At 54.2% G+C, this 24,693-nt stretch overlaps 3 protein-coding genes across 13 annotated transcripts; 2 read left to right on the top strand and 1 right to left on the bottom strand.

Annotated features, from left to right (window-relative positions):
- Nucleotides 1–1,044: 1,044 nt before the first annotated feature.
- Nucleotides 1,045–3,289, top strand: LOC120864296 (nuclear receptor 2C2 associated protein). Its single transcript, XM_040241246.1, has 5 exons — nucleotides 1,045–1,447; nucleotides 1,638–1,728; nucleotides 2,091–2,196; nucleotides 2,269–2,336; nucleotides 2,592–3,289. Exons 1-5 carry the CDS (start codon nucleotides 1,410–1,412, stop codon nucleotides 2,706–2,708), a joined length of 420 nt encoding a protein of 139 aa, XP_040097180.1. The 5' UTR covers nucleotides 1,045–1,409; the 3' UTR covers nucleotides 2,709–3,289.
- RFXANK (regulatory factor X associated ankyrin containing protein) lies at nucleotides 2,764–8,679 on the bottom strand. Of its 4 annotated transcripts, none has more exons than XM_040241245.1 (10): nucleotides 8,538–8,679; nucleotides 7,787–7,926; nucleotides 7,072–7,266; nucleotides 5,542–5,622; nucleotides 5,361–5,426; nucleotides 4,984–5,084; nucleotides 4,680–4,805; nucleotides 4,255–4,321; nucleotides 3,811–3,891; nucleotides 2,764–2,989 (listed from the first exon to the last, which is right to left on the bottom strand). In XM_040241245.1, the coding sequence occupies exons 3-10, from the start codon at nucleotides 7,256–7,258 to the stop codon at nucleotides 2,919–2,921; spliced, it is 780 nt and encodes a 259-aa protein (XP_040097179.1). In that variant the 5' UTR covers nucleotides 7,259–7,266; nucleotides 7,787–7,926; nucleotides 8,538–8,679; the 3' UTR covers nucleotides 2,764–2,918. The 4 variants fall into 4 exon arrangements, 2 of the variants coding, with proteins under 2 accessions (XP_040097179.1, XP_040097178.1); XM_040241244.1 differs by having other exon boundaries at nucleotides 5,542–5,625; nucleotides 8,538–8,677; XR_005721160.1 differs by lacking the exons at nucleotides 4,984–5,084; nucleotides 8,538–8,679 and having other exon boundaries at nucleotides 5,542–5,625; nucleotides 7,787–8,036.
- BORCS8 (BLOC-1 related complex subunit 8) lies at nucleotides 8,098–20,370 on the top strand. 8 transcript variants are annotated; one of them, XM_040241253.1, is made up of 6 exons: nucleotides 8,098–8,765; nucleotides 11,536–11,648; nucleotides 12,119–12,183; nucleotides 15,695–15,805; nucleotides 17,420–17,495; nucleotides 20,234–20,370. In XM_040241253.1, exons 1-5 carry the CDS (start codon nucleotides 8,729–8,731, stop codon nucleotides 17,451–17,453), a joined length of 360 nt encoding a protein of 119 aa, XP_040097187.1. In that variant the 5' UTR covers nucleotides 8,098–8,728; the 3' UTR covers nucleotides 17,454–17,495; nucleotides 20,234–20,370. The 8 variants fall into 8 exon arrangements, with proteins under 8 accessions (XP_040097187.1, XP_040097183.1, XP_040097181.1 ...); XM_040241249.1 differs by having other exon boundaries at nucleotides 19,529–20,366; XM_040241247.1 differs by having other exon boundaries at nucleotides 19,482–20,366.
- Nucleotides 20,371–24,693: the final 4,323 nt, after the last annotated feature.

Below are 24,693 nucleotides of genomic sequence, written 5' to 3'. Positions count from 1 at the left end.
AACCAACTCCAGTGTTCTTGCCTGGGAAATCCCATGGACAGAAGAGCCTGGAGGGGGTCGCAAAAGAGTCAGACGTGACGTCCCTGGTGGCTCAGACAGTAAAGAATTCTTCTGCAGTTAGGGAATGAACTCGGCAGACTTCATTCTACTGGTGGGAAGACATCATTATAAGAAGTCTCTTGCACTCTAAAACTAGTGCTCTATACCCACAGGTACCAAAGGACAACCCCGCCCCTCACCCCCCACCCACAGTAGGCACACACTTGCTTTAGATACCTGCATTTTCCCTTCAGATCCGAGACTTGCTTGTAGAAATCCATGGCCCCCTTGTTTTCCACCGAAGTAGGAAATGTAACTGCCTTTCTCCTTGTAGGGCTGACCTTGGGGAAGTCCTAGGGAAGGAAGGCTCCTCCTCTAGCAAGCATCTCCAGCTTCAGTTTTTTTTTTTTTAATATAATTTTTTTTTTTAACTTTACAATTCTGTGTTGGTTTTGGCATACATTGACACGAATCCACCACGGGTGTACATGCGTTCCCAAACATGAACCCCCCTCCCACCTCCCAGTTTTTTTGTTGTTTTTGTTGTTTAGTCATTGGGCTGTGCTCTTAGTTACTCAGTCAACCGCCATGGATGGACTCTGTCCACAGGTATTCTCCAGGCAAGAATACTGGAGTGGGTTGCCATGCCCTTTTCCAGGGCATCTTCCCAACCCAGGGATCGAACCCAGGCCTCCCTCATTGCAGGTGGATTCTTTACAGTCTGAGCAACCAGGGAAGTCATGTCTGACTCTTTTGCCACCCTGGACTATACCCCTCCAGGCTCTTCTGCCCCTGAGATTTCCCAGGCAAGAATACTGGAATTGGTTGCCATTTCTTTCTTTCCAACCCAGGAATCGAACTCAGGTCTCCCACCTCTCCTGCATTGGAAGCAGGATTCCTCGCCACTGAGCCAGCAGGGAAGCCCGCAATCACTGGATCAGGGCCCTTTAAGAGGCAAGCACTGAGGGGCGGGGCAAATTAAACCACGCCCCGAGGTGAGGGCCGTGCGCGCCTGCGCGGCTTTCACGCGGTTCCGGGTCTTGCTTTTGGTTCCGAAACTGAGGCTCCGAGAAGGCGCGACCGCTCCCTAAACCGATGGGAAACCTATTTACCTTCCTTGGACCCACTGTGAAAGGCCTGGCCTGGGGTCGTTAGCAGTGTCTCCGAAACTCCAGGCTTTGCCAGCAAGGGGTTGGTTGGTCAAGGCGACATTTAGGCCTGGAGAAACCGGGCAGTGACGGATCTCGTGCCGCGCTATACAGGTGAGGACGCGGAGATTTTCAGGCGTGAACAGGGTCGCGCTCTGGCTGCCTGGATTCGAACCTGGACTGAGCCCAGCTCTGAGTCCTGCAAGGCCTCGTGGAACCGAGATGACCCACTCTTTGGTTTGTCCAGAGACAGTGAGCAGGTGAGAGCCCCGGGCAGGGGTGGGGTGTGAACGCGGGCGGGCAAAGGCGGACGAGGCCCTTGGCCTGGAGGGCAGTCCCTAAGGGGCAGACAGAAATGAGGGAACCGGTGGTGAGGAAGGAGTGAGCCAGGGAGTAGGCGAGCCCTGCCACGGTGCTCAGCACCTCTCCACACTGCGACTCTGCCTTTAGGGTGAGTTCGGTGCTGAATCGGAACACCAGGCAGTTTGGCAAGAAGCATCTGTTCGACCAGGACGAGGAGACGTGCTGGAACTCGGACCAGGTGAGGCACCCTCTCCCTGGACTCTCCACCCCTGGTGTGAATCAGAATCAGGGCGGGGAGTCTGAGATTCCCTGTTGGTCCAGTAGTTGAGACTGATTTCCCTGTTGAGCGTATGGGTTCAACTCCTGATTTTGGAACTAAGATCCTACAAGCTGTGCTGCACCGCCAAAAGAAAGAATGAATAAATTAGGGGTCTAGTGTCCCTTGAGAATTTGGGGGCTCCCCAGCTGGGCAGATTGGCCAGGAAGGGAACCTGTGCTCACACTGTGCTCCCCACCCCTCACGGACTGTGTGAATGAGACAAGCATAGCAGGGCTGAGTCTGAAGCACTCATGGGCCTTTCCTTTTCTGTCTGCTTCCAGGGTCCGTCCCAGTGGGTAACACTGGAGTTTCCCCAGTGCATCTGTGTCTCCCAGCTGCAGATCCAGTTCCAGGGGGGCTTCTCCAGTCGCCAGGGCCGCCTGGAAGGTACTGGAAAACCCTGGAAAGTGGGGGACTAGAGAGGGCTCTCTGGCCTCACTGCTTCTTTCTCTGCTGCAGGTTCTCTGGGGAGTGAGGCTCTTAGCAAGATTGTGGATTTCTACCCTGAGGACAGCAACTCGCTTCAGATATCCTGTTTTAGCTGCTGGGTGGGATGTTCTGTGCCTCTGAAAGCTCTGGGCCCTGGCGTGTGACCTTGGGCAAGTGGCCTCTAGGTCTCCACTGGTTCAGCTATAAAATGGGCTCATGACAGTCTGTTCTGTGTGAGAGCTTCTGAGGGACCAACAGTGTGCTGGGTCACCCAGCACGGTGGATGTATCTGAGCTGGGGCTGGCAGGTGGGAAAAGACAAAGAAATCTGTTTCCCTTGACTGTTCTGCTTACACGTTCCCAGTGCCACCTGCTGAGGTGGACCGGCTGAAGGTGACGTTTGAGGACACCACTGATTTCTTTGGCCGAGTGGTCATCTATCACCTACGTGTGCTAGGGAAGAAGGTGTGAGGCTGCTGGGTGGCTGCCTCCTCCAGGAAGCCCTCCAGGAAGCACAGCAAAGTCCTTCAAGTTCTGCACAGAAGGTTTATTGGTTCCTTTAGGAAAGGGCTCCCTCCCACCGTCTGTCCAGGAGCTGCCTTTGAAGCCGGTTCTGGGTTCCCCCAGCTCTGGGTCAACCATTTTGTTCCCTGAGTGTCTTGAGTCCCTGGTGGGCAGTGTTTACTCGGGGTCGGCAGGCACCAGGTTGCTCTGGAAGAGTTTAAGGATGTGGTTCTCGATCACCTGTTGCACTGGAAACAGAACAGGGAAGAGGTGGGCCATGAACTGAACGGTGGCTGCAAAGACCCAGGCCAAGCTGTACCTTCCCCTCGGGGTATGAGCAGGGCCCTCAGCCCTGGGGCCTGGATGGAGGACCCATTTCCTCCTCAAGGAGATCAGATCCTTGCCAGAGAACAGCTGGGAAGACAGAGGCCCCCACCTTAGGAACCTCAATTTCCCTGAAGTTTGTAAAAATGCATTTTTGGAGGTTTTTCAGTTATAAAAATATTCCTTACCCAACAAAATTGACAAACTGGAACTTTTAAAGTTGAGAGGGACTGTGAGAAATTATTTGTTTCAAATGGACTAAAACTCCATCAAGGAAGGATAGAATTGGATATTTCCCATGCACCACCCTGCATAACCCCAGGGGTTAGTTCTGTTAGGATCTCCCCATTTTCTGAAGTAGAGTCTTCTTCTGGGGTCTGTCTCCAGCCCCTGTTCACATCCACTTCCTGCCATGGAGGGGGCTGATCTCCCCGGCCATGCACACTGTGGCCCTCCTGGTATCCTCGCCCCATCGGGGCCCCCTTTAGACCTCTCAGTGCCTGCACGTCCCTCCATTACGGCCCCTGTCGCTCACACACATCGGCCTCCTGCCCCAGAACATGCGGAGCCCTGAGAGCTGTGACTAGTACATGCCCAGGCCAAGTATACACCAGCACCTGATGTTTGCTACCATGAACACTTTCACTGCTAGCATCTGACATCCAAAAGGGATGTCGCGTGCACCCTGCTGTGGATTATCCCACCTATAGCACCCTGACACTGCCTCCAAGTGTCTCAGGCCAACCTTTCCGATATCCCAAGGCCACAGCGAGGTCCATCGGGGTGTAGCCGGAGTCTGCCTCAGTGGTGAGATCAGCTCCTCGGGCTGCAAAGCAGAACAGGTGCTGCAGAGGAAGCTGGGCTGGGGACCAGGAGCCTGGGTGGGGCGCGGAGGTGCAGGGACTACCCACCACGCAGCTACGCGTCTGCTGGTAGCTGTGTGGCCCTGGACAAGAGCCTGACTTGATGAATGTGGCCACTGGAATCTCCACCTCTAGGGTCTCTGAGGTATGCAGAGTGTGGGTGCTCAACCCAGTCAGCCAGACCCCTGTGCTGTTCCTGCCACCTCCTATCCCCACCTCAGTTCTCCAGGAAAAAGCTCTTACCCATCTTAAGAGCAGTTCAGGCAGAGCTCAGACCCCTCCCTGGCCGTCAGGATTCCTGCAGGGCCAGCCTCTACTCCACTCACCCAGCAAGGCCTCCACACACTTCACATGGTTCCCACGGACAGCGTACAGCAGTGGCGTCCCTCCATTCTGTCACAAACGGGTAGAAGACAACTGACATCATCTTTCCCAGATTCTTCATGACCCCCCACACCTTCCAATTTAATGTGGTTCCTCCTCCTGTTTGTCACTTGGCCCATCTAGCTTCTTCCTTGGATCTCAGCTTAGATATTGCTTCTTCCAGGAAGCCCACCCTGACTTCCCTTGGTTCTATAGGCGGCCTTGGCTCTGTTTACTACATCTGAGCTGTTTACATGTCAGCTAAACCCCTCAAAAAAAAAACCAGACAAACAAACTGGGAGCTCTATGAGGCTTGGGGATGGGTCTCAGCACCCCTAACAGACTTGGTACCCTGTGAGGTGCCCAGGGCCAGTAGGTGGCGCCTCACCCAGTCATAGATGTTGATGTCCACGTCACGTTCCAGCAGAAGCCCCACGATGTCTGTGTAGCCACCGGTGCTGGCCAGTGACAGGGCACTCTCCCGCTCCTTGGCCAGAATGTGGGGGTCAGCACCCTGGGAAGAGCAGAGCAGGCAGTGACAGAGCCAGGGCAGAGGGAGGGGTGGGGGCAGCCTCTGCAATCCTGGGGCCCCCGTGTTAGCTCCATCCTACAGACACGGCCCCAGCAGACTCAGCTGAAACCGCTGCCCGCCCTCCAGTCCTCAGGAAGCCCCCAGCTGGGCTGGGACGCACCCACTCGAGCAAGAAGCGGACAGTCTCGATCTCTCCAAAGGCAGAGGCCCAGATGAGGGGGGTGAAGCCGCGCTCGTCCGGCTTGTTGATGAGGTTGTCGCCTGGCAGGAGGGGGGTGGTACCACTGGGATGTACCCCTGCCCACTCTCCCCAAGGCTGCAGAACTGGGGACGGGGTGGGCGGCTGGGGTCAGGTGTGGGCAGGGAGGCATGCGTGTGGATGGCACACGTGGACACGTGTAGGCACATGTACAGATAGAGGTGCACACGTAGAGGCTCAGGTCATGTTGGCAGCCACACGCACACACCAGCAGGTGAAGCCACACTGGCGTACGCATATGGGCATGGACACACTGGTGCACGTGTGTGGGCACACACCTTTCCTCAGATGCTCCTTCAGTTGGCTCAGCTCCCCTTGTGCTGCGAGCTGGTGGATGGACAGGGCTGGGGGCCAAAAAGAGGCAGAGTCCTCACCTGTCCCATCCCTGTCCAAAGTTGCTCCTCTCAGCCCCTGCCACCCTGCCACTGCTCTCGCCCCGGGGACCAGGGGCCCACTCACAGTCCAAGGTTGCTGGCAGGGCTGAGACCTCATTGCCCCGCTGCCGGTTGGTGAGGGTTGTTGAGTGCTTCAGGGAGCTGCCTGCTGGGAGAGAGAAAGGGCTTCAGTTTCCCCTCAGTATGTCTTGGGTTTTAAGGCCAGACCCTGGAGGCTTGGCAGAGAAGGCAATGGCACCCCACTCCAGCACTCTTGCCTGGAAAATCCCATGGAAGGAGGAGCCTGGTGGGCCGCAGTCCATGGGGTCGCTAAGAGTCAGACACGACTGAGGGACTTCACTTTCACTTTTCACTTTAATGCACTGGAGAAGGAAATAGCAACCCACTCCAGTGTTCTTGCCTGGAGAATCCCAGGGACGGGCGAGCCTGGTGGGCTGCCTTCTATGGGGTTGTGCAGAGTCAGACACGACTGAAGCGACTCAGCAGCAGCAGCAGCTGAGGGCTTGGAATTACCAGAGGCTGTGCCTGGCTCCACTATTCACTCACTCCACCGTCTCAGATGCCCAGGGTGTCTATTTCTCCTCCATCCTGGTGAGGTTCTGCACAAAGTCCCTGCCCTCAAGGGCCCATGGACAAGCCAGGGAGTCAGAAGCAGAAATAAAATGAAAGCTTAAGCTGAAAGGAGAAATGAAAAGCAGGTGGAAGAGGGGCAGAAAGTAGGAAGGGCAGGGGGGTGAGTCCCTTTCAGAGAAATTGGTCAGAGAGGACCACTCTAAAGAGGCCCAGCTGTGAGCCTGGCAGGTTGAAGAAACCTGGGGAGAGGTGCAGGAAGAGCATTTCACACAGAGGGAACTGAGCAAGACACTCTCAAAAGATTCCCATCAAAGAAATCCTTGGGTCCTCAACAATTCAGGCACAGAATTATCCGACCTAGCATGGTACCCCCCAAAGAGTTGAAATCACGTGTTCAGACAAAAATTGTACATGCATGTTCACAGCAGCACAATTCACTCACTAAAAGAGGAACAACCCAAATGTCCATCAAGGGATGACTGAATAAAGTAAATATGGTCCTTCCACACTATGGAAGGTTATTCAGCGATAACAGGGACGAAGCGCTGACACACATCGCAAGGCAGGCGAACCTTAGGAACACGCTGAGCAGAAGAAGCCAAACAGAAAAGGCCACATGTCGCATGAGCCCACTGATAGGAAATGTCCAGAGCAGGCGAGTGCATAGGAAAAGAAAGCGGATTGTGGTTGCCAGGGGCTGGAAGAAGGGGATGGGGAGTGACTGCTAATACCTCTGGGGTTTTCCTTTTGGGGCGATAGAAGTGTTCTAGAATTACAAAGATGTGGAAGTGACACACCATGGTAACTTACTGCCACTGAATTGTAAGCAATTCCACTTAAAATGGTTAATTTTATGTTATGTGCATTTTACCACAATTTAAAAAAAGAAAACAGTTAAGCAATCCCTCACAGGGTGGAGAGGGAAGACACATTCAAGGTGATGGGACATAAAGACAGAGGGCTCGTCTTGGGCCTGACATGCCACCGTTCTTGCATCCCAGAAGCAGAGGAAGTATCCTACCTTGAGGTGAGGAGCTGCCAGCATCTGACTCAGGATTCCCAGGCTCTGGGGTACAGGGGAAGAGACTGAGGACCACAGTGTCTGAGCCGTCAGGGGCCTCGTCCCTGGGGTCTTCGGGGTCCCCAAATTCTGGGGTTGAAGGCTGCTGGGTCAGGCTGAGCTCCTCGGCAGGTTGGGTGTGCTCCATGGGGAAAGCTGGTGGAAGGGCCAAACAGGGAGAGATGGCAATAATTATCAACAACTCATTAAGTAGGCACTGACTGCATACCTGGCCTTACACAGTAAGGGTGGGTAAATTCCGACTCAACCAGAAAATTAAAACCATTAAAACCAGAATCCAGTTTTAATTGGACTTCTCAAACCCACTCCTCCCCACCACCAGAACACACAACAGGCACTGCTTACAAGCCCTGGCTCTGGGGTCGGCTGTCTGTTTGAATCTCTCCACTTTATACGCTGCGGAAGCTTGGGCATCTGACTTAATTTCTCTAAGCCTCAGTTTCCTCATTTAAAAAATGGGGACATGAGGCCTAAACAAATCATGTCTGTAAATATCTGAGCAGGAGGCCTCATACCCGGACAGATCTTAATAAATGTCTGCTGTTGTTTTTTGGGGGGAGGGAGGAAATCCCTAGAATGAGCGAGGGCTCAACAAAGATGTGATTGGCTGCATCCCACCCGCCCCTCCCAAGCCAATCCATCAGGGTCCACTCACCTCCAGCTAGCCTCCTCTGTCACCCGACGCCGCAAGTCAGGGTACCCCCAAACTTGGGGGCGCAACTCACAAACTTTTCTCTTCCAATTGATGTAAGGGGCAGCAAGATGGAGCCTGTACCGTCTGCGCTTTGCCTGCTTCTGCTGGGACGAGAGCAACTTGATACGCGACCGCTACCCCCACCCCGGGTTCTCCCACTGCGCCTGCGCACCCCCGCCCCCCGCAAAAGTGCGGAAAGGCTGGAGCCGTAGGAGCGGTTTCTGGCCCTTTAAGGCTTGGGGAGGACCATGGCTTCCGCCAGGGCAAGAAGTATGCAATTGCGCCTGCGCATTCCCGTCCCCGCCGCCCCGGAGGGAGCCTGGTAGGGTCGGGAGGGATGGGCGGGGCCTCAGAGGGCTCGCTCTCGAGTTCTCGACTCTTGTCCTCCTCACCCCTAACTCCGCCCACGTTTTTCCTGACGCAGCCAATCGGCTCCGCCTTCGGACAGACGGGCCGGGCTTTCTTTAGTAGGGGTGCGCGAGGGACTCCACCACTGCTGCGCCCTTCCGTAACAATATCTCCTATGCACGCGTGGGGGCGCAAGAGCGTCTGCAGGGATTTGGTGGCAGCAGTGGGGTACAAGTGCATGGAGTATCTCCCCAGTTTGTCTGCCTCCGGAAAAGGGGTTCGGTAAAGGAGGGTGCCCTTGCCCCTCCTCCGCCTGAGCGTCCCTCCTGGAGCTTCAAGGGGTCTCTGGGCCCTCTTCACTCACCTCCGGATTGCCTCTTTCCCCAGTCTCTCACTCACCGCCGTTCTGTCTGGGTTGACTAAGAATCTAGAAGGGGAGACCGATTAGTACCGGAACTGGATAAGCGCGGCGTCTAGTTTCGCAGGGAAAGTTTAGGCAGTTGTGTCCACCTCCAGACTTCCGGTTCCGGTCCTCGGAATAGGGCCGTGGCTACTATGGAAGAACCCGAGATGCAGCTCAAGGGGAAGAAAGGTGGTGTGGGGCCCCACGCGGGGCGGGGCGGAGGGGCCAAGGACTCGTAGAAGGGCGATCTGAAGCGGGTGACAGGGGGCCACGGCGCTGAGGGAGCGTTTGGGGGCAGTGATTGAATTGCCAAGAAATCCCGGCTCAACCGCTGACTAGTTTTGAAACCTTTAGACACTCTGCCTCGGTTTTGTCATCTGTAAAATGGGGAGTATAATAGTCCGCTTGCCTCCCCGCATAAAATTTTGAGAATTCAGTAACCTGATATGTTAATATGGAAAACACTGGAAGAATGCCAGGGGCGTGGCAGTTGTTGTGTGTAATGTTTCCTTTGTATTTAAGCATTGGTATATATTTGTTGTTGTTCAGCTGCTAAGTCGTGTCCGACTCTTCGGGATCACATGGACTGTAAGCCCACCAGGCTCCTCTGTCCATGGGATTCTCCAGGCAAGGATACTGAAGTGGGTTGCTGTGCCCTTCTCCAGTTGGATATATGTACATATTTGTAAATCACATAGTTTCAAATTACAATGCCACAAGCTATTTTTAAAGTGTCAATGTCGTTGTTAATTTGTTACATACATTATTGCTAGTGAATTATTTACACATCACAAATACATTTAATTCCACATCCTTCAAAACAGCACTGTGCTACTAAGTCACTTCAGTCCTGTCCAACTCTGTGTGACCCCAGAGACGGCAGCCCACCAGGCTCCCCCGTCTCTGGGATTCTCCAGGCAAGAACACTGGAGTGGGTTGCCATTTCCTTCTCCAGTGCATGAAAGTGAAAAGTGAAAGTGAAGTCGCTCAGGTGTGCCCGACTCTTAGCGACCCCATGGACTGCAGCCTACCAGGCTCCTCTGTCCATAGGATTTTCCAGGCACTGTGAGGTGTAAGCTATTACCACTGTGTTCATTTTCAAAAGGAGGAGCTCTAAGAGGGTAAGAGGACATACAGTTTGGAGGTAGCAGGCTGGGCTCTGCCTGAGTCAGGGCACAGTGGTGAGCTGGGCACACCCAAACTGGACAGTCTCAAGCACAGCCTCCCTTGACTCCCAGACACCAATAGGTTCTCCGTCACTAACTACACTGTCTTGGGCAGTGGGATGGGGTCCATCTCTGAGGCAAAGCTTGAGGTGGGTTCTGTTATCCTCCCATTTTTCCAGATGAGAAAACTGAGGCTCAGAGATACTCCTGCCCTCACAAATCCCAAGTTTTAGATAAACATAACGTAAGAAAGAATGAGAATTTTTATGACCGAAACTAACAAAACAGTGGAAGTCAACTATACTCCAATGTAAAATTTTAAAAAAAGAATAAGAATTTAAGTATAAGGGAAATGAATAAGTTCTGACTGAGGTTGAGAGTGAGGTTGAAGGGACATCTGATTAAGCTTGGTAATTAGAGAAGGCCAGGAGGTAACGCTTGAGCTGAGACAGGGGTGGAGGGAAATGAGAGGTGGGGATGCAGGCAGTGTCATTGACAGGATCAAGTACAAAGGGCTTGAGGTGGCCGTGTTCAGAGCTGTGCTGCGATGCTAGTCACAGTATTTATTCAAATTTAAATGAATTAAAATTAGGGAAAATTTAAAATTCGGTTTCTGAGTCACATTTCAGGTGCTCATTAGTCACTAGTGACTACCATATTGGGCGGTATAGATTATAGAACCCCTCCATCATCTCAGAAAGTTCTTGTGGAGAGTGCTGAATGTCCCTGGAACAGCCATGAGGCCATTGTGCCTGGGGCAGAGGGCCAGGCTGGCGGTGGTGGGGGCGTGCTAAGAGCAAGCAGAGCCTTCTGGGCCCTGTGAAGCAAGGCAGATTTAATTCTCTGGCTGATGGGAGTCATGGGAGTGTTTCAACCAAGGGAGAGACCTATCTGATATGTTTAGTAGGAGCTCATCTCCTCTGTTTGGTGAGGATTGGATTGTTGGCAGGAAGGGGAGCAGGGAGCAGCTAAGTTTGGGATCTAGGTGAGTGACGGCTATGCCTGGACCAGTAAGGGCAGTGCGGTGGTAGAAGTGGGTGAGTTTGGGGCTTTGTTTTGTGACGGAACAAGCAGGAGCTGCTCATTGATGGGGTAGGAAGGGCAGGGACCACCATCTGGCTGCTGTTTTTGAGGCAGACCCTGGGATGAGGAGTTGTCTCTTAATTAACTTACTAAGAGAGCCCCACAGAGGAGAGGGGGAAACAGGACAGGGTTGCGGAGGAGGCTGAGCAAGCAGCGACCTCAGGTGGAATCCTGCAGGGGGGAGTCGTGGTCCATTCCCACAGGGCAGCTTACAGGGACGAGTCGCACCTCTGAGTTGTTCGGACACTCAGCATGGGTCATGGGCTTTCCTCCCCCTTCAGTGGTCAGTCATGGCCTAGAGCCCCATGTAAACTTGTAGGCACTTTTGGGTCCAGTTGCCAGTGGGTATCTGAAGAAGAATCTCTGATTTTGTCACAGGTAAATGAAATGTGAGTGGATCTGAGTGGGTAGCAACAAGCAAGTAGGTTTAGGAAAGGAAGGATCATGAATTCACTGGATGCATTCATGTCATCAAGATTGAGGCCCTTCTGTGACTCCGAGATGGAGTTTGGCCCTGCTGTGATCATCTGCAGCCCATCACCAGGGCCACAGGTGGCCCAGCTGGGAGGGATGCTGGGCACTCATCTACTCTCGGTGGACTCACAGGTTGAGCAATCAGGAATCTAATAATTTGTCTCTTTGGTCCCCCGTCAACCCTCTCCCCATGTCCCCACCGGCCCCACATTGACAACTGTCCATCCTGGACCCAGTTACTGACAAATTCACTGAGAGCGTCTACGTCCTGGCCAATGAGCCGTCTGTGGCCCTGTACCGGCTGCAGGAGCACGTGCGCCGCTCTCTGCCTGAGTTGGCCCAGCATAAGGTGAGTGTCCTGCCCTAGTGACTGACCTCTCCCACGGTCTGCACCTTGTGAGCTGGGGCCTGCTAGGTGGAGCAGGGGCTGTTCGTGCAAGGCCGGGATATGAGCAGGGAGGTGCATGGTCACTGACCCAGCTTGGGGCTGGACAGATACATCTGGGGTGGATTTGGAAGAAGAAGAAGGTGCTGCGTCTGCTGTGACCCATGTGGTGAGAAGGAGGCAGCCACAGGAGTACCCAAGCGAAGGATGTGCCAGGCAGAGGGAACAGCCTGTGCCAAGGTCCTGAGGCGTAGCTGCCATGTGTTCACAGAAAGCCCAGACTGAGGAGGGGTGGGAGTTGCCTGAGGAAAGATTGGGGCTGGAGGGGGCGGGTCTCTGCAGCCGTGGTGATTGGCGTTCAGGTGCTCCATTCCAGAGAACTGGGAGGAAGGAGGTAACAGCCAGCCCTGCTCACAGCTCCCCACCCTCCACAGGCTGACATGCAGCGGTGGGAGGAGCAGAGCCAGGGAGCCATTTACACCGTGGAGTACGCCTGCAGGTGAGCACCACCCACGTTGCCCAACAGTGGCCCAGGTGTTCAGGGGCACCTCCGTCAGCTGCCTGCTGAGCCCCGGCCTGCCAAGCCCACCTGAGTAGGGGCAGGTGGAGCTCGACTCCGCTGGCCGCAGCGCAGAGTTCCAGCCCAGACCCGGGCTTCTCACTTTTCACTCATCCTCACGCATCTCGGTCAGGCTTCTTCCTCATCCTCAGCAGCCCCCGCCATCTGTCACAGGAGGGGGTCGTAAGGATTCCAAGAGGTGCCTCAAGAGGCCAGTGTTTCCCACCCACAGTCAGGACCACAGACTGGCTGGTGGGGTGGATGGCAGCCGGGGGTAGTGCCCAAACACAATACTGTTTATTTTAATTTTTATTTCTTTCTAATTTTTTATATTGTTGTGAGAGGCATGTAAGTAAAATTTATCATCTTAACCATTTTTAAGTGGACAACTCAGTGATATTAAATATGATCATAACGCTGTGCAGCTATCCCCACCACTCACCTCCTGAGTTCTTTTCATCTTGCAAAACTGAAACTCTGTCCCTGTTAAACATGAACTCCCCATTCACCACCCCCATTCCTGGCTCCTGCCATTCTGCTTTCTGTCTAAAAATCTGACTGTTCAAGGGACCTCACAATGGGATCATATATATATATATATATATTTTTTTTTTTTTTTTTTTGTCTTTCTGTGACTGTCCTCTTTCATTTGGCATAGTATCTTCAAGGTTCATCCACATTGTAGCCTGTGTCTGAATTTCCTTCCTTTTTTAGGGCTGAATACTATTCCAGCCTATAGATGGATCACATTTTGTTTATCCATTCATCTCTTGGACATTTGGGTTGCTTCCATGTTTTAGCTACTGTGAATAAAGTTTCTGTGACCATGAATATACCATTTATTATTTGTGTTTTCTAGTTTGCTGACCTTTCTCTAAATACCCAGAATTTTTAACCCCAAGTGAAAGAGGCACCTGATAATAAAAAGCAGTAGTTGGTGTTTCTTCCTGTTATTGAAGCTTTGCCAACCTGCCTCCTGTGCTGCTCTGGCTCCCCATGACTGTGTTTCACGTCCGGGCTTGCTCCGTCTGCTTTAGGAGTTGGTGGCTTAGGAGTGCTATTTGCTCCTAGTGTGGGCTGTAGGTTGTTTTAGTGGAGGCTAGACACTCCCCAGCAGTCCTTATCCATGGCACTGTGGGATTTGCCTGCCTGTTTCTGTTGTGTAGTCGAAGTTCCTTGACAGGAAGTCCTGTTGCTGGGAATTCTGCCATTACCAGCCTTGACCCCTCTGCTGGGGCTGGAGGGTGATCCAGACTGATGGCATCTTCCTGGGGATTGTGGTCACAAACATTCTATTCAGCTCCAGGAAGAGTAGAAAAGATAAGGGAGTTTTTCTTGCAGCTACTAAATAGTTCCTGGTCTGCCAAGAACCTTTTGGCCCAGGTGTGGGACTTCCCAGGTGGTCTAGTGGCTAAGAATTCAAGCTCCCAATGCAGCAGGCCAGGTTTGATCCCTGACCTGGGAGTTAGCTCTCATGTGTCGCAACTAAGAATTTGGATGTTGCAACTAAGGATCCTGTGTGCCACAACTTTAGACCTAGCGCAGCCAAATAAAAACAATTTTTTTTAAAGGCCTAGGTTTAAGGAAGAACAGATGGACGCCTGTATTTTCTCCTAGTTCCTCTAGCTGCCCTGTCCATTGCAGGAGCTTGGACTCTGGTTGGCTGTTTACACTTACATTTTCATGAACTAAAATGAAATAAAATGAAAGATTCAGCTCCTCAGTCTCACGAGCCACACTTCAAGTGCTTAACAGCCATCTCTGGATAAAGAATGTGTCCATCATGTTCCAGAATGTTCCATTGGACTGCCTTGTGGTAGGCAGGGGGCCAGTCTACTCTGAACTCTGAGCACTTCTCTTTAGTGAGATGTAAATTTCTCTAATGCTGATAGACTGTTTCCTATGGACATGAAAGTGCCCTTTTAGTTTAAAATGCCTTATGCAGTGTTAATGGTTGGTGTGAATCTGGAAGAAGATACTGTATGGTCCGTTGGTTGGGCCAGTTGTGAACTTGAGTTAGACAGCTTTTTATCAAAGTTGACAGATACTAGGAAAGCTGACTGCATTTGGTGGTGTCAGATGAGCAAATGGACAGTCTGGGTTTCAGCCAGCGCTCCCCGCCTTTGATCTCATGGCCATTTTCAAGCAGGTCCTTGACTGATAATAAATGGGAGTGACTTCTTTGTCTTTAATAGAAGGACTTGAAAACAACCTTTTTATTTTTACTGCAGATGTCATTGCACAGGCAACTTTCTGGCCTTAGCGATGCCCCCAAGAGGTTTGGTGAATATTTCCTGTAGTGCTGTTGGAAACATTTTCATTAGACATGCATCAATGTGGCAGCAACATCAGAGCTTAGCACAGCTTTGCAGTAGTGCCTCTCTAATGGTGCTGAGTCTAAACACACTTTTAGCGCTTTTCACAGTCCAGCTGACAAGCTTCCTTCAGAGGGAGGAATAGGTTACCTGAAAGGAAAGCATGATATTTTAAAAAATGAAAGCTGAGTGCTGAAGAATTTATGCTTGTGAACTGTGGTATTGGGGAAGACTCATGAGAGTCCCTTGGATTTCTAAAGGAAATCAGTCCTGAATATTCATTGGAAGGACTGATGGTGAAGCTGAGGCTCCAATACTTTGGCCACCTGATGCGAAGAGCTGACTCATTGGAAGAGACCTGACCCTGATGCTGGGAAAGACTGAAGGCAGGAGGAGATGGGGACAACAGAGGATGAGATGGTTGGATGGCATCACCAATTCGATGAACATGAGTTTGAGCAAACTCCAGGAGTTGGTGAAGGACAGGGAAGCCTGGCGTGCTGCAGTCCACGGGGTCACAAAGAGTCGGACACGACTGAGCAACTGAACCTAACTGATGTTATTGTTAGTTACACAAGGGCTTTGCTGTGCATGCGGGCTTTCTCTAGTTGCGAAGAGTGGGGGCTGCTCTCTAGTTGTGGTGCTCAGGCTCCTCCCTGTGCTGGCTTCTCTTGTCGCAGAGCACAGGCTCTAGGGTGCATGGGCTTCAGGAGTTCTAGCACACGGCCTCTGGAGTGCCTCTTCAAGCAGTTGCGGTGCACAGGCTTAGTTGTTCCAAGGCATGTGGAATCTTCTCGGACCAGAGATCAAATCCATGTCCCCTGCATTGGCAGGCAGATTCTTATCCCCTGTACCACCAGGGAAGTCCAAAGCATGTTATTTTTGAGGTCATCTTTGAATGCTTATCGCTCCTTCAAAGCATTAAATGGTCTAGGAGCCATCAAGCAAAAGTTGTATCTTGCCATCTGGTCCATAGGGAAATGTAAACTCTAAGCACACAGTGAGCCCTCGGAGGCCCACGGAACCCCCAGCAGCTGGACAAACCACTGGGCCAGTGTGGGCGCCCACTGAGGTCTGGTTGCAGGTGCCCACTGGTCTGGTCTGGTGCCGCTGACTGGGTCCCCCTCCCGTTGCAGTGCCGTGAAGAATCTTGTTGACAGCAGCGTCTACTTCCGCAGCGTGGAGGGTCTCCTCAAACAGGCCATCAGCATCCGGGACCACATGAACGCTACGGCCCAGGGCCACAGGTAGCTGCTGGGACCGCCCACCCCTGCTGTCCTCAGCCTCCTTGATGCAAGGACCTTCGCTGCTCAGCCAGGAACTGCACTTTCTCGCTCCTTAAACAACTCCCTTTCTTGGTCTCACAGTGGCTGGTGACTTCCTCTTGTCCTTTGCTGTCTGTAGCAGGAGTTGAGTCCGTCCGCCCCCGGCTCCTGTGTGCTGCTGTGTGCTTGGGCTGGGTGCTGGGGGCGTAGCAGTGACCGAGACAGGTTTGCTCGCAGCCTCAGGGAGAGGCACACAGCAACCAGGTAGACACGGGACAGACAAGAACATTTCAGATACGTGTGAAGGAGGAGAAGGGGGCCCCCTGTGAGGAGGCGGCAGAGATGCAGAGGCTTGAGCAAAACACAGACACAGGTGGCCGTGGGTGGGTGTTGGGGGTGGCGGGGCAGGGCAGAGGCCCTGGGCCTGGCGAGCTCAGGTGGTGCAGGGACATCCAAGGCAGTCGTGACTGGAGCGGGTGCAGGCGGGGAGACGGGGCTAGGGAGGTGGGCAGGGGCCTCGAGGGCAGCAGGGAGGGGGCCCAGAGCTGGAAGAGGCTTTGAGCCGATGACCAGATGGTCCAAGAGTGAAAAGTGCTTACAGTCCTTACATAGGGGGAGAAGTAGCTCTTTTGGGTTTTGTTTTCATTATAGCTTAATAAACATGCATTTGAACACCCATGTACCTGCTGTACCCCTTCCCAGGTGGCTCGGTTGTAAAGAATCCATCTACCAAGCAGGAGACGCGGATTTGATCCCTGAGTTGGGAAAATCCTCTGGAGTAGGCAGTGGCAACCACTCCAGTATTCCTGACTGGAGTACTCCATGGACAGAGGCGCCTGGTGGGCTATAGTCCGTAGGGTCGAGAAGAGTCAAACACAGCTTAGCGACCCAATGGCGGCCGTAGCAGCACCTGCTGTAAGCCGTCACTCAGCCTTGAGATGGGTCTGACTCCTGCAGTGTGGGGTTCTGGCATGCCTACCCCCCACAAGGCTTTAGAAAGGAAGAAAACACCTTTATGTTGCTGTGTGATAACAGACACAAGAACTGTCAAAACCGAAAAAGCCTTGCATATGTGTAAGAAGGGATGTGCAGTGACCTGCCCTCTGAGGGTAGCATGAGCTGGGTTCTTGGGGGTTCACCAGGTCACCACCTGGTTTCTCTGCCTCGGGTGGGTGACAGCCACTGGGACTGGCGTTCACTGCAGCAAGCTTTGCACAGTACCCCCCCCCACACACACACACACAGCAAGGCCACAAAACCAATAGCTCCTGCTTTTAGCTCTGTTGCCCAGCTGCTTCCAGAAGCCCTGCTTGTGCCCCTGAAAGACACCAGTAGCAGCAGCTGTGGAGTAGCCACTCACCCCCTCTTGCCTCTCTTCGCAAGCCCCAGGGATCTGAAGCTCCCAGACCTACATGAGACCCAGCTGCAACCTCTGAAGTGGGTAGCTGGTCCTATTTTTACAAAGGATACCCTGAAGGCTCAGGCCAGGAGTCCTGGGAGACTGGAACATGACCCCAGTGTGCAATCCAGTCTAGCCAAGCATGGCTCAGGGCCTTGGACCTCAGCCTCATAGACGCTGCACATGTTTTGTTCCAGCCCCGAGGAACCGCTCCCACCCTCCTCAGCCTGATGCCGGAAGAGCCTTGGAGGTGCTGCGGCCCCTCTGACCCAGGTCAGTGCCAAGCGGGCCTGGAGCCCCTCTGCGCCGAGCTCTGCACTAACCCATCCCCTCAGCGTCTGAGGAGGGGCCTGCTTGACTAACCAATGGGGTTTTCTCCCTGGGCTTCGTTTGTGGGAAGCTAGAGGGTAGGGGCACCTGGTGCCCTCTGCCACACAGGGCTGTCGTCAGCCCATCTCCCTGGTGCTCTCTGTCGTCTTCCTGCTTCTCATCCAGGCCACAGACCCTGTCTGGATCCCAAGGGCCCCTGCCCTTCAAGAAGAACAGAGCCCCATTTTCGCTACCCTCCATGTGCCGCCGGCTTGCTTTACCCACACTCACGGTCTCAGGCAGAGCCCAGCATGGCAGTTATCCACCCGGCTCCAGAATCCTCTTTCTACTGGTGACCTGCCGTGTGACCCTGAGCAAGTCCCTCCCCACTCTGGCCTCTGCTTTTCCCTTCTGTCACAGTGGTTCATTAGCAGCAAAGAGGACATTACTACATACGGTGATGCCTGTTGCAGCAGTCAGGTACTGCTGCATGACAAACTGTCCCCAAGCTAGCAGCTTATGACACCAGTCATCTGCCTGCTTACAGTTCTGCAATTTGGGTTGGACTCGGCCAGGCCGTTTTGCTGGGCTCATGTGGGGGCTATCCGTGGTTCTTAATGGGGTCCGGTATTCTGAGGTAACCTCGCATCTGGCCCTTGACCAGCGCTGCCTGGTGTTGGAGGGGAGTGTCTAGTTCTCCATGTGGACTCTCCAGCGGGCCAGCCCAGGCGCCTCCTGGTGCTTGAGTGCCCGGGGTGCACACGCTCCTTCAGCCTTCCCTTGCTGCACAGTTACGGGCGTCCCATTGGTCAAGGCCAGTCATGTGGCCAGGACCGGGACCAATGGGAGAGGACCGCAGGAGTACCGGGAGGTGTGGTTGGCCATCTGAGGAGAGCGTGGCACCAAGACCGGCCTGGCGTCCTGTCATTCTGTGCTCATGCAGGGCAGACACAGGCAGACTGGAGGTGCCGAGGGGCCGACCGTGCCCGTGGCTTGTTTAGCTCTCAGAGCCTCGTGTTCATTTGCCATGGTGTGTGCTTGCACTGCAGAAGTCTTCTCAGAGGGTCAGGGGAGGCCTGGGTAGGGTCAGGGACCCCTGTGCCTCCTCGAGCAGTAGCCCTGAGTGCCAGGAGGTGGCAGCGTTCATGGGTGTGCAGTCAGAGTTCTTTTGGGGCTCCTGCCACGTGCTGGGCTTGGCTCTGGCTATTGGGGTAGTGAGGAACACTATGGATTGTGGAGTTGCTCAGGGGACCCCTGGGAGGCCCTGGAGCAAGAAGGGCTGCCAAGGGGGTCAGCAGCCCACCCCATTTCACCACCCAGTGTTGCCCACCATCCCTGGACCCACACGCCCCCATGTCCTGCATCCTGTGCCCTGGTCCAACCCACCCTCACGCCTCAGGAAGCTGCCCTGCTGCCCTTTCTACCCACTCCACACCCAGCGTGTTTCTCCTGCGCCTGCCTGGAGGCTCCAGGCCCGCCATGAGTGCCCCGAGTCATCTGCTGTCCCTTGACTGCTGTACCCTTCAGAGCAAAGCGCTCTGAGGTGCCTCCTGACCGCACCCTTGCCGCTACAGAGCCTGCTCTGCTCCCCAGAACTGCTGCCCCACACCCCCTCTCAGGGCCTCCAGTCCCACTGTTCCCCAGACGGCTCCCCGACAGGGTTATCGGTGGCCTTTCACAGGGCAAGTCTTGGTCTTCCCTGCTTCTCCAGGCCCAGGGCCCTACACACATCCCCATTTTGCAGAAGAGGAATCAGGCTCGGAGAGGCAAGGCAGGGTCAGCATCGTGACCAGAAATGCCGGGATTCACACCCAGACTCTAACTCCCAGCACTTCACCTCTTCTCTTGGCCCCACCCAGGATCCTGCTTCCGATGCCACCTCATCGGGGCTCCCCTGAAGCCCTGGGGGCATCTCAGAGCTCACCTTGACCCTCATCTCTACCCCCCTAGCCTGACCAAAGCTGGACTCTTTGACACAACCTTGTGGGACTTGGCAGGGACCAAAGACCAAGCAAGTGTGGCCAGCGCATCCCTCCTGCCTCTGGGCCAGCCATGAACGTTCTGAGACGAGACTTTGCTGCCCTTGGGCTCTTACCTGCCCCTCACTGGCCCTGGACATGGCCATGGCCCCTCGGATCAGTAACTGCTGCCACAACCACACGCCTGCTGTGTGTCCAGCTCTGTGCCGGGTACTTCACAGTGGTCATCTTTCACCCTCAGATGGCCCTGTAAGGGAGATGCCACCCCAAATACAGATGGGAGAACAGAGGCTCTGAGAGGTGCCGTCATTTGTGCAGCATCACACAGCTAGGGGAGAGGAGACCCTGGTCTGATGTGGCCCCAGCCCTGCCTCTGACTTGCTGTGTGACATGGGGCCTGGCTCTCACCCTCTCTGGTCCTACCTTCCTCCATCTAGACAGAAAAGTGTGGATTGGAGCCTTCATCACAGGCTGAGGCAGACATTTGTGTAATTGTCTGCCTGGACTGTGTTCTGCCTCAAACAGAAATGCCCACCCCAAGCTCAGGCCATATAGAGAAGACAGCCTGACCCCAGGGGTAGGTGTGGGACCGTGGCCTGGCTAATCAGAGCACCCCATCTCCCAGGTCACAGTGCTTGGTTTGAGATGGGCACGTGATCCAACAAGAGGTCTTCCCTGAAGATTTTGCTGGAAAAGTACAAAAAGTACCGTCTTCTTTCTCAGGTTGGTAAGCTCAGCAGATGGAACGTGGAACCTAAGAACATTGCCTGGGACCTTGGATCTAGCTGTACCTGATACTAGAAAAATCTTAATTCTTCAGTTTCATGAGTCCCTAAAATCACTGCATTTGCCAAAATTGATCTGAGTCGGTTTCTGCTGACTTGAGGAGATCCCACACTGATCCCAAGCCTGGGAGATCAGGGCCCCTGGTTTGTACGGCTCTAGGGTCAGCTATGTGCCAACACAGTGCCCAGCAAAATCTATCAGGACGATCAGAATGGAGTTGTTGAGGGTACAGCCAGGATGGGCCCCAGGCTCACTGTTCTGGGAGCATCCCCTAACTCGGCCCTGTAAAGTAGTTAGGAGGGGTGGGGGGCAGAGAGGGTCCCGGTGGGGTGTCAGGGCTGTAGAGGGGCCTGCAGGCCTGGGAGGAGGGATGGGGAAATAACTGCCTCCCACCATCAGGAAATGGTCAGCGCTCCGTCTTCTCTGCTAGGGTGTCCTGGGGGTCTGGGTGCCACCATTCTGTCCTCCCTCTGCCCTAACTCAGTTTAGAGGGAGGAGCCTCAGGTTCACTATCGTAGGCCCTGACTGGTATGTAGTTGCCCCCCCGAGACACTCTCTCTTCATCCGCTCTGAAAGCACCTCTTGTCCATCTCTCCTTCCACCATGAAGCCATTTATTCAGCAAACACTGATCTGTCTGAGCTAGGACCTGTCTACCCCAGGGGATGCCCTGGGGAGCCAGACAGACCAACCTTGGCCCCAGAGCTCAGACTCCCTAGACGGTCAGCTTAGTGATGTAATTTCATGAATCCGAGGGCCAGCCTTGGATGGTTCAGGCACAGTGAGCTAGTGGGGCGCACTCATGGGGTGCCCTAGACCTTCTGAGGCTCCCTATCACCCACAGCCTCTGAACATGACCTCAGCCAGGGACTAACAGTACTCTCAAAGAGGTCTGTACAGGACTGTGGGTTGTCAGATCCCACCACCACCTCAAGTCCTGTGCACCCAGGGGGTGTGATTAATTTTGCCTTTCATTCCTATGGCCAATTTGCCCTTCACTCCTGGTGAACATCCCTGGGGCTTCCCCCATAGCTCAGTTGGTAAAGAATCAGCTTGCATTGCAGGAGACCCGGGTATGATCCCTGGGTCGGGAAGATCCCCTGGAGAAGGAAATGGCAATCCACTCCAGTATTCTTGCCTGGAGAATCGCATGGACAGAGGACTTTGGCCCCCCTACAGTCAATGGGGTCGCAAGAGTCGGATGCTGCTGCTGCTTCTGCTAAGTCGCTTCAGTCGTGTCCGACTCTGTGCGACCCCATAGACGGCAGCCCATGAGGCTCCCCTGCCCCTGGGATTCTCCAGGCAAGAACACTGGAGTGGGTTGCCATTTCCTTCTCCAATGCGTGAAAGTGAAAAGTGAAAGTGAAGTCCCTCAGTCGTGTCCGACTCTTAGCGACCCCATGGACTGCAGCCCACCAGGCTCCTCCGTCCGTGGGATTTTCCAGGCAAGCGTGCTGGAGTCGGGTGCCATGCTACTTAGCAACTAATCCACCAACTGGCGAACGTCCCACCCCCGACGACCGCCAGGGGGCGCAAGAGGCAAAGCCTTGGCGGGGCTCTGCGCCTCTGAGCGGTCATTGTCCGCAGTCTTGGCAGATCCTCGAGAGTGCAGTGTGACCCTCTGCCCTTTTTCACCTCATGCGTCCTTGCTCCAGTTATCCAGAAAGTGAATTAAGACTTCGAGAGGCCACTACCCAGAAAGACCTCGCACCTGCCCCCATGCACTAGTGGCCTTATCTATTCACCAGAGTGGAGGGTGTGGGGATTCCCTAGCTCACTAAGACTTGCTCTCAGAAACGACCTCCTCGTGCCAAGAGACATTCAAGTAGGGATCCTAGCGCCCGTGAGAGTGGAGGTAACCTGGAAGGGCTCCTTGGGTAACGTGTGGGACCCCTCTTTCAGATCTCTGGACGGAGTGAAAGGAGGCCCGAGAGGGCAGTGACTTGCCTGTGGTTGGTCCACGGTGGTCAGGACAGGAATCAGACATGAATTTTGACTTTCTGTTTTTAGCCCTGATCCAAATCCTGGTTTTTATTTCACTCCTGCCCTGCCCTCTCAGAGGGTCCTGCCCCTAGGAAGCCCCTTTGCCAGCCCGACCTCATCCCTCAGCAAGGCCTCTGGTTGCCCCAAGGTTGGTCCCCAGACCCCTAGACTATTCAGAACCTCTCCAGTTTTTCAAGAAACCCATGAAAACACCCCCTTTTGTGCTACCACAACACACAGCCCAATTGCAAGGAGATCCCAGACTCCAGGAGACCGAGATGAACACAGGCATTTCTGAACCTCTGGGCCAGCGCTGAGATGGAAAGAGGAATGGGGGTGTCAGAACACCAGATGGAAGGGGGATAATGAAGGCTTTTGGAGGGGGAGGGGGTATTGGAGACCGAGCTTGAAGCACTTCTACCCCTGAGGAGGCACCACTGTTGTCCCCATTTTTCACATGAGCAAACAGGCTCAGAGGAGTGAAGTGACTGGCCTGAGGTCACACAGCAAGTGGGAGTCAGAATGGGTGGGGACCCAGGGTCCTTGAAGCCCGAAGCCCTACCCACTGAGCCACACTGCCCTTACCATGGAGGAGCCCTCAAAGGCTTCCCTTGCTGACATTCTGGGAGAAGATATAGAGAAGGGAGACTTGGGGGAAGCAGCTTCTGCACCCACTTACCTTCCCACCCCTGTCCACCTTCCCTATCTACCAGGCCTCTTCCCAGATCTCCCTCTCCAGCCTTTTCTATTCCAATCTCCCCTGAAATCTCCCTTTCAACCCCCAGTCTCTTACTCCAGCTCCTAAGAGGGTCCCCTCATCAGAAAAGACTCAGGTCAAGGTTCCCGATTGCCCCAGGGGAGGATGTGGGCCCACACGGGCTAACACAGTCAGTGATGAGCGCACGTATAGGACAGGAACGGGGTAAAGGCGAAAAGAAGGAGCCGTTATAGGAAACTGTGAATGATGGAAGAGGGTCTAGCCTGGGTTGGGAAGGGGGTTTGGGAATGAGAGAGGTGGAAGCGGACCACACAGCAGGGGTGAGAACACAGGAGGGAGCCCCAGTGGTGGGAGGGGGCAGGAGGTGTGCCCCACGGTGGGCATCCCCAGCTGGCTCAGCTCCGGCTGCCCCCAGGGCTGCTCCAGCCGCTGCGCTCACGTAACCAGAGCCTGCCTGTTGCATCAGAGGCAAGCGGGCGGTCTCGGGTAAACAGAGTGGCCCTCGAGGGGCCCGGGGCTCCCTAGCCACCTCCACACTCTGCAGGACTTGTTCTGTGCCTTGGAGCCTAGGCAGAAGCTCCCAGCCTGGCCTGGGTCACCCGAACATCTGGTGTTGGGCACTGAAGGGCAACAAGGATGGGGTGGGAGAGGCGGGAAACCTGATCTCCACCAACCCTAGTTTGTTTTTTCCCCAAAGAAAAATCTGTTTCCAGGCTAGGGGTGCAAACTGCCCATGTTGCAGATGGGGAAACGGCTGTGTGGGGAGAAGCACAAGCCTTCCAGGACCTCTGTTTCCTTCCTCAGTGTCCCTCACATACTAATATCGCCACATGTTCCCTCCTGAGTCCAGAGGTCTGATCATCTGTTGCGTTCTGAGAATGACAGACAGCCACTGCAACTCATCTACTCTCCCCTTTCATCTGCCCCAAATGGACCCCCTCCTCCTATCTCCAAGCCCTCCTTTAAAGGGCCCCCAGCCCAGTCTACTTCCACTCACTGCTCAGGCTTCATCTTTCCCCACCAAAGAATGTTCTTCACTTTCTCTGCCCCCTGGCAAGTCCTCTTGGAAAAACTCACCAGTGACAAACTCTTACACATGCTTCAAGGCCCATTACAAATGCTCCTCTTTGGGGGAATCCCTCCAGACTGGGGGCTTCTCCAGGATCACCCAGTCCAAAGTCATATTCATCCTGGAATCCTTTCCACCATGATTCACTCCCTAATCTTGCTCTGACCCCCCTGTGGGTTTGGGACCTGTCCTGGGTGGTGCTGGGATCCCAGAGAGGGGTCGAGTCCCGGAAGGTGACCACTTCAGGAGGAGGGTGCCCAGTTACCGAGGGCTCTGTTACCCTCCTGTCGAAGCATGTGGGTTACACATGCCGCTGCAGAAGGCACGCAGCTGGGTGAGGCCACAAGCGATCCCAGAAGCCTCTTCTGCAGTCCCTGCATCTGGGTGAGGGCAAGGGTCAGGGTTGGCTGTGAGAAGGTCTCTAGGTCTGGGGCCTCAGGGTCCCGATTGGAGTTGTATTTCACTTAGGTTGGAGTAAGTCCAGGGTAGGAGATAGCAGGGGTTACAGACAGGGTCTGAATTAGGGTCAGGCTCAGTGGTAAGGTTAGGGTCGCCCACTGACAGCGAGGGATGCCTGGCAAGTCTGATCCAGCCCCCTTCCGTGTCCCCATCCCTCATTATACTATTT

Source organism: Oryx dammah, unplaced genomic scaffold, assembly GCF_014754425.2.
Source record: "Oryx dammah isolate SB20612 unplaced genomic scaffold, SCBI_Odam_1.1 HiC_scaffold_5, whole genome shotgun sequence".
Taxonomy (NCBI): Eukaryota; Metazoa; Chordata; class Mammalia; order Artiodactyla; family Bovidae; genus Oryx; species Oryx dammah.
The sequence above is the reverse complement of the archived record's forward strand: the minus strand, read 5'-3'. Positions and strand labels throughout refer to the sequence as shown.

Bases quoted from the DNA above. Each gene is read 5' to 3' on its own strand.
- LOC120864296 (XM_040241246.1), top strand. From the start codon at position 1,410: ATGACCCACTCTTTGGTTTGTCCAGAGACAGTGAGCAG. The intron at 1,729-2,090 runs GTGAGGCACCCT...GTCTGCTTCCAG, and splicing joins CGTGCTGGAACTCGGACCAG to GGTCCGTCCCAGTGGGTAAC. The intron at 2,197-2,268 runs GTACTGGAAAAC...TCTCTGCTGCAG, and splicing joins TCGCCAGGGCCGCCTGGAAG to GTTCTCTGGGGAGTGAGGCT.
- RFXANK (XM_040241244.1), bottom strand. From the start codon at position 7,258: ATGGAGCACACCCAACCTGCCGAGGAGCTCAGCCTGACCCAGCAGCCT. The intron at 5,085-5,360 runs GTGTGTGCCCAC...CCCTCCTGCCAG, and splicing joins GAAGGAGCATCTGAGGAAAG to GCGACAACCTCATCAACAAG. The intron at 4,806-4,983 runs GTGCGTCCCAGC...TGCTCTTCCCAG, and splicing joins TCCGCTTCTTGCTCGAGTGG to GGTGCTGACCCCCACATTCT.
- BORCS8 (XM_040241253.1), top strand. From the start codon at position 8,729: ATGGAAGAACCCGAGATGCAGCTCAAGGGGAAGAAAG. The intron at 8,766-11,535 runs GTGGTGTGGGGC...TCCTGGACCCAG, and splicing joins GCAGCTCAAGGGGAAGAAAG to TTACTGACAAATTCACTGAG. The intron at 12,184-15,694 runs GTGAGCACCACC...CTCCCGTTGCAG, and splicing joins ACCGTGGAGTACGCCTGCAG to TGCCGTGAAGAATCTTGTTG.